The 12,385-nt window shown below is 37.2% G+C and overlaps 1 protein-coding gene across 2 annotated transcripts in view; it reads left to right on the top strand.

Moving 5' to 3' along the window:
* TAFA2 (TAFA chemokine like family member 2) overlaps nucleotides 1-12,385 on the top strand; it is a 196,658-nt gene that overhangs the window by 168,816 nt on the left and 15,457 nt on the right. For both annotated transcript variants that reach the window (XR_011327821.1, XM_069802268.1), the window contains exons 3-4: nucleotides 2,682-2,834; nucleotides 3,874-3,998. Coding sequence is in view for 1 of the 2 variants with exons in the window: in XM_069802268.1 (XP_069658369.1) it covers nucleotides 2,682-2,834; nucleotides 3,874-3,998 (278 nt within the window). In the remaining variant the exon portion in view is untranslated. The remainder of the gene's footprint in view (nucleotides 1-2,681; nucleotides 2,835-3,873; nucleotides 3,999-12,385) is intronic.

Below are 12,385 nucleotides of genomic sequence, written 5' to 3'. Positions count from 1 at the left end.
CTCAAGGAATATTCATTTTGTGCTCTACATGGTAAATAGAAACTAGAGGATGGTTGGCCTAGATTTTCAATGCCTGAAATATCTTTGTATACTTTTCTAAGTTGTTTTGGTTTTATACCTAGAAAATTTCAAAGCAGCTTTGTTAAAGATTCCCCAAATACTATCAATAGTATGTGATTATTTTTTGTTCTCTCCCATTTTTCATGTATCTTTCCACCCTTTGAAATGCTTTTCCGTACTGCACATGAATTTAAGTGACTGTTTCATTTAATTACACTCTTTTTTTCCCTAAAAGTCTTAAAATGCCTGATTTTCTCTCCCTAATTACTACAGAACAAGTCTTTCAAAAGTTTTGTTTTAGTATGAACATTTCCCTCACAGAATTTTATAGCAGTTCTTTTAACTGGCTTCCATTCCAGATGGCTATTGGTGCACATTGTAATTTGTTTTCTCTTAGCAGGTATATTATGGCATTTCTGTAGACCTGGTAGAGCAGTGTAAAGCTATTGAATACAAGAGTGAGGAAACAAAATTTCAGGATCAGTGATACACATCAGAATACAAATAAGGACTGAAAACTAATCTAGTGAAAAATTAAGTGGGATAAAGTTCACATCCTACCACTAAATTGACTTTCTTTTGTAGATTCAGTGTCTGGGGTTTTTATGTACCTTTCAAAAAATACAAATTAGTGAATTTGTGTTATCATGTGTGTGTATAAGATGTGTAATTGCCTATCAAAATTAAAATTAATGTGAACTTACACAAGCAGCGTGTGTTTGTTCTACTATATATTATATATTTGAAATATATCTTGGAATAATTTTTTTATCATATTCACAAATAAAAAAAGTTATAACTGTTTTATTGAGAAAAATGAATGTGTTTATTTAAATTGTTTTATTGGCATATATACCAGTGAAATTGTTTGGAAAATAATCAAAAGTAATTTTTGCAGCAGACTGTGCTAGTAGCTGTAAAAATATTTGCTCATCATCAAAGGTATGAAAATGCCAGAGATTGCAAAGTTCAGGCAGATAGTATGAACTGCTTTCCTCATCCTCTATTGAATTAAAAATGATAAATAGTTAAAAAACAAAGAAAAGCATTTTTATGCAAAAAGATTTTTTTTTGTCTCCTAGATTTCTGATTTATGTGTAATGTTTCAGCATATCACAATATGCCGGATCACGGGTTAATTGTTCACATTGTGTTATATCATTTCAGCTGTAGTACAGCATGATGTGGTGGAGTGTAATCTAACCTGACATAGAAGGATGCAGCGAGTGATGACAAAGATCGCAGACTGTTCAGTGGACTTTGTTCTACTGAAAAATGCATAATTGCCTGAATGAAATGTTTGCTAGTTTATGTTTTGTTGATGAAGACCTGGAGTCTAATTGCTGCCTGTGGCTTTGCCTCTAGGCATGTTCTTGGGGTCCATAGCCTACATCAAGTTTGTTTTCCTTCCTCAGGCTGATATTGTGCAATAACAACTGAGTGGATCCAGAGATCGGTGTTGGGCTCCTGAAAGCCTGTTAGTAGGGCCTTCTCCTCGTGGAAACTCTCGTTTATTGTTTGCCATTAGGGATATAAAAGGTAGCTGAAGCATTCAGTACATAGGCATTGCATAAAGCATACAAAAAGTTAAACAGCAGCAGAAGTAGAGGACTTAGGGGTGCTGTTAAAACCCATATTGCTTTGCATAATTAATATTCCTCCCTACACAAGGTTGTAGGTCAGTACCAGCTAAAAGTTCACATTTCTTTCTCCCTTCCTTCTGATGGATACGAACCATCCCCAGAAATATCTTGTATCAGTAACCCCTGAAAATTCAGTTAAAATGACTTTTTCTGAACTCCAGATCCTTCGGTAACTGGCTGCTGAACCAGAAAGGGTAGTCTGGTAGCTCCCCTCTTACCAAACTGGTCCTCTCGCAGGACTCCAGTAGCATGATTCTGGTGATCAGTTAGAGCAGCATGGGTGGGGGTGATGGCTACTGGACATGGCATAATGAAGATTGTCCTTTTGCCTCCCTTGTTTGAAAAATTTGGTTCCCTGTGTTCTCAGACTTACTTTGCAGTGCCAGGCAGAAAGGCTTAAAATGTGATTCCTTAGCAGATTTTATTCCTGGGTTTTGTTTGAGGGCTCTCCCTGTATTCTGCCAGTTCTTCTCTGTCCATCTGCAGGAAGGTTTGGGGATATCATATGAAAAACTGCATCTGCCATGGACATAAAGTCTGGAAACACAGATTCTGAAAACATATGCATGTACGGGTATTTTAACATTGATACACTTCCATTTCAAAGTTTCTCCCTTGCGGAAAAAGAAAAAAAAAATCTTGGAAAAGATACCCAGCTGTTTATGGGAGTCCAGAAATTAATATAGTTTCTAGGTTAGTTTTATAATGTTTCTGCTTCCCGCTTCACTGGAACAGTCCCATACGCAGCCTTCTCCAATTGTTCTTTTTTAGCCAGTGTTTTCTGCCTGAGATAGTTATACTACATTTGGAAAAGAAATCAAGTTTACATTCTTGTGTTAGTACCATTGCAATTCTAGTTTCATGCGTGGCAGATTGCCTTACAGAGCCAAGTTTAATGCATTTCTAATTAAAAAACCCCCAAACAGTATGATGCTACCTTGCAATGTTATAAAATTGCTCATCTTCTTATTTTCACAGCTCACCATGTTAAAACGGGGACCTGTGAAGTGGTGGCACTCCACAGATGTTGCAATAAGAACAAGATAGAAGAAAGATCACAGACGGTGAAGTGCTCCTGCTTCCCTGGGCAGGTAGCAGGTACCACCCGGGCAGCTCCTTCTTGTGTTGATGGTGCGACTACTTCTATTGCTTCCTTTCATTGTGTGTTCCTAGGGGGTTTTGCTGGCTTAATGTCATCAGTGAGAACCACTCCATTACAGTTAACTATTTAAAATAAGAGTAGGAAAGCTTCTGCCGTTTGAAGGGCATGCCCAAGGTGAATGGGAGGAAGACGGGAAAAATGAATTATTTGCTATTACTCCATGGAAATGCTAAGCAAAATTATTAGATGGCAGTGAAAGAGACCTCTTGAGAAGCTAAATTTGACCTAACTAACAGAGTGCCGTCGGAGTTGTATGAAATTCACTTAATTAAAAGTGTTTATGCAAAATCTACATGAGCATATATCATTTTCATGTGCTGCAGTCTTACATTTTATTTATATATTTATTTTTATCATATAGGAACAAACAAGCAAACAAACAGCACAGTTCTGGCTGGTTTTTAGTCTTTTTAGAACAATACTATTTTTCCTGTTCACAGTGCAATATTAATGTTTTACTTAACAAATCCGGCATAGGCTCATATGTTTTATTTGGGAAAATACTAGCTGAATTTTTCACATCTCTTTCTCTGAAAGAGAAGCAGGATGGATTCACCCTTTACATGATCTCTTTAGTGTTGATATGTTGATGGCTGTCAGAGAAGCTGTAAATATGTCATCACTGGGGAATAAATTTAATCAGGCTGTGCTAGACTATGTAGTAGATCAGGCAAAATATACTAACTCAAAAGAAGAAATTTCTGCTTAAAACTTTGAAATCTGACTGAGCAAGAAAAAATGAGGGTTGGAAAGAAATGCTGTGAAATTAGTTCCTGAGCTGCAGTAAATTAGAAAAAAGCCACAGGAAAGAGATTGACTTTGAAGCACAGAGCACCTTGTGCAAATTGAGACCTAATTTCTTATGAAGGTTCTGAGCTGGCTGAAAATCACAGACTAGCTGTCAGTCAATATATTTTTAACATTTTCCTGGAAAATAAATGTTGCAACATAATGTCATATTAAAGTGTCCATTTCAACAACATGCAAATGTGTTTTCCTCTCTTGTAGCTTCAATAGTGGAGCAGAAATGGTGGTGCCACATGCAACCATGTCTTGAAGGGGAGGAATGTAAAGTTCTTCCAGATCGTAAGGGATGGAGCTGTTCCTCTGGGAATAAAGTAAAAACAACTAGGGTAGGTATGATACCAACCTGACATGTTACCAACAAGTAAAAAAAAAAAGTGCACAGGAAATTGGGTGCACATAGAAGACATGAGTTGAGAAGACTAAAGAAGTGTGGGAAGAGAGTCATACTGGGATTGGACTTCCTGGTCCTGCACACTTTTCTCAGCATGCTTTGCAATTGCTTGAACATGGTAAGCAGTGTGCCAGACCTTCTCAGGTAAGCAGTGGAGATAGTAGAGTTGACCCCTTTTTCAACTACCAGTTATGACCAAATGTATTATAATCCAATATGTATTTCTCTCTGAAACCAGTTGCACAAAGTCTATATGCCTTGCTAAGCTCTTCATTCACAGGATGGCAAACAAGTGCATTTTTATTAATAACATGGAATTACCATGTTTCTACATAGAAACCGCTGAGCATGGTACGCATTTGATGTGTCATTATAAGTATGATCTTTCCGTCTCTTATGACTGGGATTTACTAAAAAAATTTAGCAGAATTTCAGTGAGTTCCTTTTCTCCATTTGACATTTTTTGTATTATTGGTTCAAAATTACATTAACAGAAACACATCTAATGTTCATCATATACAATGCCTGAAAACAAGGTAAACATGCTGTCATCTCTGCTTTTTAGTGGCTAAGAGGAACAGAAGAATAACAAATTCTTCAGATAAGCATTAAGCACTCAAACTTCCTAAAACTACAGCATTGTATCTCTACAGGGTCAACACAGTTCTTCATCAACATAAAACAGATTAAAATGCACTCTGAAGATTCACATGCATGTGTGTAAGCGTAAACACCTTCACCCCTACACCTCACCACACATACTGATGGCTGGTTTTGCTTGTCAGTATTTAGCAATTGTTTGTAATGTCAGGCCATGATTTACTAGTGTGGTGTTTAGTCTGTGCAGGTGTTTGAGTGTCCATGTCATTTGACTGAAATCTTCCTTACATAGGCACTAAATTTCTGGTACACCTTGGTTGTCGTGAAATATAGCGTGCACTGACTGAATTACATTCCTTCTGTTCCACAGAGAGCCCTACATGTCTCAGTTTCTGTATGTATAAGTCTTTAAAACATTTTGACATTCCTTGAAGGAAGGATACTTCCTAAATGTTTGATATAAAATTCCACTCCTGAATCCTCTTTCAGATGTGTTTCTTCTGAAGCTAAACATGCTTGAATGCTGCCCACATTAACTTTGTACATGCCAATGCAAATCTGATTATATGCATGTAAAATGTGTATGCATGTATAACATAACCAAAAGACACTAGATAGAATTTAATAATAGTAATAGAAATAGAAAAAGAATTATGTGTGTGTGTGTTTTGAAATTTGTCTTGGCTGCTACTACTTGGCACTATTAGTGTGAAGGAATGCATGCCATTTTATATGTATTGGGAGTGTTTAACAAGCAAGAAGTAAAATGTGGCTCCAGATTACATTTCTGTAGGAAAAAACAAGTCACAAAAGGGCGAGATATCAATTAGAATCACCTTGAGGAGATTTCTTCCTAACATTTTGTCAGAAGATAGGTTTTTGTGCATTGATCTAGGTTATGAAGTTCTGTCCACTGTTAGGAACCTACAGAAGCCCAAGGCTCTTGTCTCCATGGGCTTATGCCTCTGTTGCAGACTTGCATGTCTGGCTTTTTGCAGGAGTTGGACTTTTCTTGTCCTCCATGGATGGTGGCAATCCTCAGGACTCATTTCATACCTCCTCAGAAGTGAAGCTATGAAAAAGCCAGTCCTTTTCTTTATTTGCCATCATACGTACTGATTCAGTACAATGGCTACCGTAACCTGCTTGCAGACCTGCCACCACTAGAAGGAAAGTACTAATCCCCTTAAATTCCCCACTATTTGTTCTGCCTTCTGGTTTGTCCAGATGATGTACGTTGCCCCCTTCTCCCTTCATTTCCCACATATCTGCAAAACAAACTTGAATTCAAATTTCTGACTGAAAGTTGGTCTAAGTTGTTGAAACCAGGTGGCAGGTGAATGAAAGTCTCTTTCCAGATGCAGGGGGCCGAGATTTTAACAGACATCGTTCTGATGCTCAGAAAAATACACATAGCTATTGGAAATGTGAGCAATTCTTTGTGTTAAGAGAGTGGCTTATTATCAAAAAGCAAGTACTTTTCCCTAATATGTAGTGACTACAATATTTTTGTAGCTCCTCTTTCTGCTCCACAAAGTCTATATAAATAAAAGGAAAAATTCTAAAGTGCTCTGTGGTTTCAAAACCCCCTTTTTAGAGAAAAATGAAAAGAACTGTACAGATTGTCAGTATTAAGAAGTCACGAATAGTAAGTTTCTGATTGTCAAATAAAATAACACATGTGATTATCATGTATAATGTAAAAGCATAAAGTAACAAAGGGAACTGAACAGCTTGGGTGATTTAAGTGTATTGCAGGAAAGCCTTGTAAAGGCTTTCCTGAAAGGCCTAAGAAAGTCTCTATTCACCTCCAAACATTTTCTGTAAGTTTGCCTCCTCCTTGTGCAGAAAAAGTAACCCAATTAACCACTGAAGTACTATCTTCTCTTCTACAGTATACCAAGTTCAAAAGCAGCACCTATGTTTCCACATCTCGAGCTGTTAATATTTAGGCATTATGTTAGAGATAAAACCAGAGGTATTCTGCTTGTCCACCTCTGTTAGCATATTTAATCACTCTATTGTAAAAAATGATGATACCAACTTCTTAATACTTATGGTATCAGTCATTAAGCAAAAAGGCCAAGTGAATAATAGGAGAAAACAAATACATTTTTTAAAATGTGGTCTACTTGAGGTTTTGCATTTTGTCCAGATATGAGGATCTAATAAGGTAATACATTAATAATGGATTTGAAATAGCACAAATGTTATGGTACTCAGAATTCAAATGCTAAGAAAAGTCAGGTGGAAATTATTTACCTTCAGAATGCAAAACCAGGTATTATAGAAAGATTAAACTTTTTCCTAATTTGTCTACATATTAGTGGGAGAGGGCTGACATTAGGAGTTAACCATGGAAAAGGAATGAATGTGGGGGGGGAATGTGTGTCTGAATAAGCTGAGTGCTGAGTTAACTTGTGCTGGTTTAGAATTGACTGCTTAGGTTCTGTGTATCCTGCAGGAGGGGAAGGGGAGGAAAGTCAATGACAATTTTGCTAAAAAGGTAATTTTTTTGACTTCATATAAAGAAATGCGTGTTTGCGTTCCTGACCATTATGCCACAACAAAGTGGATGTTCAGGAACTCAAGGAGAATGATGAAATGATTATATGCGTAGCTAAGACATACCGGGCGCATTGTGGCGTTCTCCTCCAGACTGAGAAACTGTTGTGAGAGGAAGCAATTGAATTTTTCCGATATGGCTAGCCTCAATGTTTTGATAAATAAACACAAAAATTTTGTCAGGTTGCCATCTTCAAATGATGACAAAAGTGTTTAAAAAGGGGGAAAATCCAAAGAATATTTTTTTTACCTTTGAAATATTTTTTCTTCTTACAGCCTTTTTCTAATATAGTTATTTTCATTCAAAAAGCTCCCTTGGTTGTGTTTCCTTTCCTTTTTGCAAAATAAGGAAAATGTCTATTTAAAACAGAGGAATTTTCGCATTAGTTGAAAACCACAAAATATAGCAGCATTATGTATAAAATGGACAATGACATTAAAAAAATGCTACGAGTTTGTATTAAACAAAGGAGCCCTTTACGAAGACTGGAAAACAACATTTTGTGGTCAGATAAGAGCTGAGGAGAAAGAATTTCATGTTTCTCTCAGTTACAGGGTGTATTCCACACCAGAGGTGTCTGGATAGGGATTTTTCAAGGGCAGATCCAGATGCCAGGCTTTACTTGTATTTTTAAGAAGAGTACATTGCCCGTTATCTTTATAATAGAGGCTGAATTTAAATAACAGCACGAGAAGCTGCATGTAACCTGCATGAAAGTGCATGCTGCAATTCCTCCTGGGGTCCCGGTTCCCCAGGCGTCCACCCTGGGACTACCTTGGAGCATGCCATGGCTCCTGGGCAGCCCATAAACCCGAGTGTCTTTCCTGCAGAAACTAGAGCACAGGAACGCAGGTACAGTGGTGCATCCTGGGTCTCATCTTGAGATCCTGGAGCTGCGACATGACTAAAGAAATGTGCACTTGTGCCCAGGAGTGGGGAAGTGTCCCTGGGCTGATATTTTGTGAAGATATAGAGAAATATGCGTCGATGTTTTTCATGTGAAATAGAATACAATAGCATAGAATAGACTATTTCAGTTGGAAGGGACCTACAATGATCATCTAGTCCAACTGCCTGACCAGTTCAGGGCTCACCAAACTAAAGTATGTTATTAAGGGCATTGTCCAAATGCCTCTTCAACACTGACAGGCTTGGGGCATCGACCACCTCTCCAGGAAGCCTTTTCCAGTGTTTGACCACCCTCTCGGTAAAGAAATGCTTCCTCATGTCCAGTCTAAACGGCACCTGGCACAACTTTGAACCATTGTGCAGTAATGAAAGAGTACCTTGTGCTTAATGTTTTAGTTTGATTTGGTAGAACTGCTTGTGGAATGAGGCATAGTTTAACACTGAGTACTAAGTTCTGGTTAAAATATGTGGAGTGGAATTTACTGGACTTAGCTTGGGTTAGGGCTCTCTAGAGTGAGATGACTGGCCTAAGCTCTAGGCTGTCTTTTTAGTATTGGAGAGAATTGTTCCATTCCAGAGGACAATTCATTTTGTCCTAAGTCAGATGAATTATGTTCTGGTGGTGCTTGTGTCTCCCTAATAACTCTAAAGGAAAGCCATGATGACTAGCTTAGTGCCTAACATTTAGATACTTAATGTTGAATAGGAAGACAGTGGCTCGGAGACTTTACTCTCTTTGATGTGGTCTTCAGTAGGAGGATGATCAAAAAAGCCCCTTCATTCTTTGTCAGTTGGGGAAGCTTTGGACTTTGACCACTATCAAATTCAATATAATATAAGTTTCAAAAATGTTTATGTTCTGAAGATACACAACTTTGAGCTAAATCGGTGAATTATACTATGATGAGCAACATATCCAGTATCTATTGTTCAGCAAAAATTGGCAACCAGTGCATGTCATTTTCAAATTGACTTGGTATAATACTAATACTAATACTAATAAATACTAGTACTATAAATTAACCCAAAAGATCAGATGTAATGCATAGCAGGTATTGATTATTAACCTCGGAAAATCTCTAGGACATGAAAGAGAATCTTTTCATATAAACAAGTGAAAGTAGTATTTTCAGACAGGTCATAAAGGGCTATCTTTTGGAAATGAGCATCCAGATTCTGGAATAGCTGGGCACCCACACTTTTATGAGGGGCAGAAGGAACTGCAATTGTCACTTTGAAAACTGGCTATTATTTTTAATATGTGGGGAAAAGCACACTGCAGAACAGAAAGAAATCAATATCTAATATATTACTATGTAACTATATGCCAAACCAATATTCGAAATAGAGTACTGCAAAAAAATAAAATAAATATTACAAGGACAGAGAGAAATAAAAGAGAAATATTACAGGGCCAAAAATAAATCCATATTGAGTATATTTATCTACATTCCAAATCCAAATCTGCTTTCCAAATCAATACCAGAGATAGATGACTAGTGTGAAAAGAACAGAAACATTGCCAAGATGGAGAGAAATCCATACTGAGAGTGTTTATCTATATTCCAAAACAATATTGGAGAGAGCCTGAAGTCAGATATTTGTAATATTCCATTTAATCTGATTTTACATTATGGCATCCAGAGTTTAAAAGAAACTAAAAATTGAATAACATTCTTGGAAGAGGAGAAAGTGTACCATCCAAACACACCAACTGGCTGCACATGAAGCCAAATGGTGTTCAGTACGTGCAATCCACTACTCTGAATCAGTGCAGTTCTGTTGCTATCTATAAATACTGCTTACATTTTTACCCTATCTCCTCTTTCTCACTTGCATATGCTGGATTGTTTCTAAATTAATTACAGCTGCTGAAAGGAAAGGCAGTAATTTTATTTATGTTTCAATTTATAAAATATGCTGTTCATAACCCTTTCAGCACAAGGAATGAAAGGACCTTTACATAGTAATGTAAATGTTACTACCTTTACATAGTAATGCTTTGCAGTGGGCTACTGAGATTCCCAGTATCAGGAGGCAGCATTAGTGGTGAAGCAACTACTACCAGTGCTGTCACAACCACAGCTTGAGTAAGACAACATAATACGAGAGAGCTAAAACGTGTCCCTGGATGTGAGAAGAAAATGGCATTTTTCTTGTAACTGAGCCTGACATCAGTGTTAGCAATGCAGCTACATTAGTTGTTGATCTGTGCTTCTCTGCATGAGCAACAGATGCGTAGGCTCTTTAAGCAGCAGCAGAGGGGAAAAAAGTGGAACAAGTATTACTGTTTTTTCTGCCAGAGTTGAAAAGAAATATTGGCATTGTGGTAGCCTCTTCCCTCACCTCTTCCTCCTCCAGGCTTTTCAAAAACAGCAGTAGTAATGACACGTAATTAGAGAAAGCAGAAATTCATCGTATAAATACTGTGTATAGGTTATTCTAGGATGTTTCCGATAGGCCGGACATATGGTAGTTGTGGTCAGGCAGCGCTAATAAGGCAATGTATTTCCCACATGACATTTTTTCAGTGTAAAACTGTTACTAACTTCCATCACATGAAACAATTTGCCTTTTGCTTTGACCACGGTGAAACATGAAATACTTACAGGATAAATCAATGATCTACCATGTGTCAGCAGTAAATCATGACAGGAAGTGCTTTTCCTAATATTATTTAAGGGGCTGTATGAATAAATTAAGAAACAACCTTACTGTAAAACTGCTCTGTTCCCCTGTCTCACTTCAGAGCCCCTGTCTATAGACTCCTCACCTTCTACCTTAATTTCAGATGAAGATTTATAGGAATAATACACATATATACAGTGACTAGCAATACCTTGTGGTTCATAAAAAGGATGTGAGTACAATATAAGTAAGTGCACAGACTGTAGCAAAATATTATCCATGGAAAAGAGTGATTGCTCTTGTGACAGCCTCTTTGTTGCTATGGTATCTCTTTCCATGCCTTTGGCTAATCTGTCACTAGGAGAAATTTGCAGCTGTCTCAGCATGTTCCTCATTGCTAACTCAGAGACCCACTGTATCTAATCTGTCATTAAAATAGCAAGAAGTGGTATGTACACATTTTCCTAAAAATACATACAGGTTTCAGAGGGCAAATGAGGTGGTAATGGAAATAGGATGCATTTTCTGGGGTCAGGATAGTTTTTGTATTAGTCGGTAATTATTGTTTCGATGCAGCATATCTTTCATATTGAAATTCTTTCATATTGAAGCTGTGTATTTTTTGTAGGGCACTTAAACACTAATCTTTTGGGACACTTGGACATTTTGATGAAAATAGGTAGCATTCCAGCCAACACGTTAACAAGGAATCATCTGTATTCAGGGCTATGGAATTCATGATTTTCTTAAAAATAGCTGCTATATACCAAAGTTACTGCTTTAATGTGAAGTTGGCATGCCTAGTTTTACCCTATGAAAAGGTTCCTGTTGCAAGTCTACATTTGACGTGAATTTAGACCTACAGCTTGATGATGTTCATTTGTAGGTCACAAAAATCTAGACGAGTCATAGTCCTTTCCCCAAAGGCAACTATACTTAAAAATACCCACAAAACACAAGTTATGGTGAAAAGAATTAAAGGAAGAAGTGTTGTGGTGTGAAATGTTATAAGCAAAGTCATAGACTGAAAGGTCAGTAAAACTTGTTGGGCAGGTGAAGATAATTCAAACATTCAACTCCCAAGACATTTTCAGTCTCAAATTTTGTTTAGTTCTTTCTGACTGAGTCCTATGGATATTGATATTAAGAACTGAAAGTGAGGAACATAAAAAGAGAGAATGGGTTAAAGGCAATATTCATCGGTACAGGTCTTTGGAAAGAAGGAGCCTGTTAATGCATTACTTGAAAGAAAATAATTTCTAAAAACAGAATAGTGTTTTTATTTTTTTATTAGCAGCTTTTGCCTAGAAGGTTTGCAATTTTTCCCTTTTTTTTTTCAGTCCCTTGCTGCATCTCCTTGGGAATACACTGAGTTTTGTCTCTAGCTATTCAGAAGGGTTACTCTGGTTTTTTTGTGAGTAGACACATGGTACAAATCACGAGAAGTGAAATCTTTTGCAATCCATTCATCACACTCGCAGAGTGTTAGTAATATATGCTGTGGTTTATATGTTTTTATGAGGGAATAGTTTTTCCTAAGGTAAGACTGCAGCTAGCATCCATTGTAAAGCATCATTTTAGCTTCTGCAGAACCTGAAAACTGACAGAATTACTCTGAA

Source organism: Haliaeetus albicilla, chromosome 14, assembly GCF_947461875.1.
Source record: "Haliaeetus albicilla chromosome 14, bHalAlb1.1, whole genome shotgun sequence".
In the NCBI taxonomy this organism is placed as follows: domain Eukaryota; kingdom Metazoa; phylum Chordata; class Aves; order Accipitriformes; family Accipitridae; genus Haliaeetus; species Haliaeetus albicilla.
The sequence above is the reverse complement of the archived record's forward strand: the minus strand, read 5'-3'. Positions and strand labels throughout refer to the sequence as shown.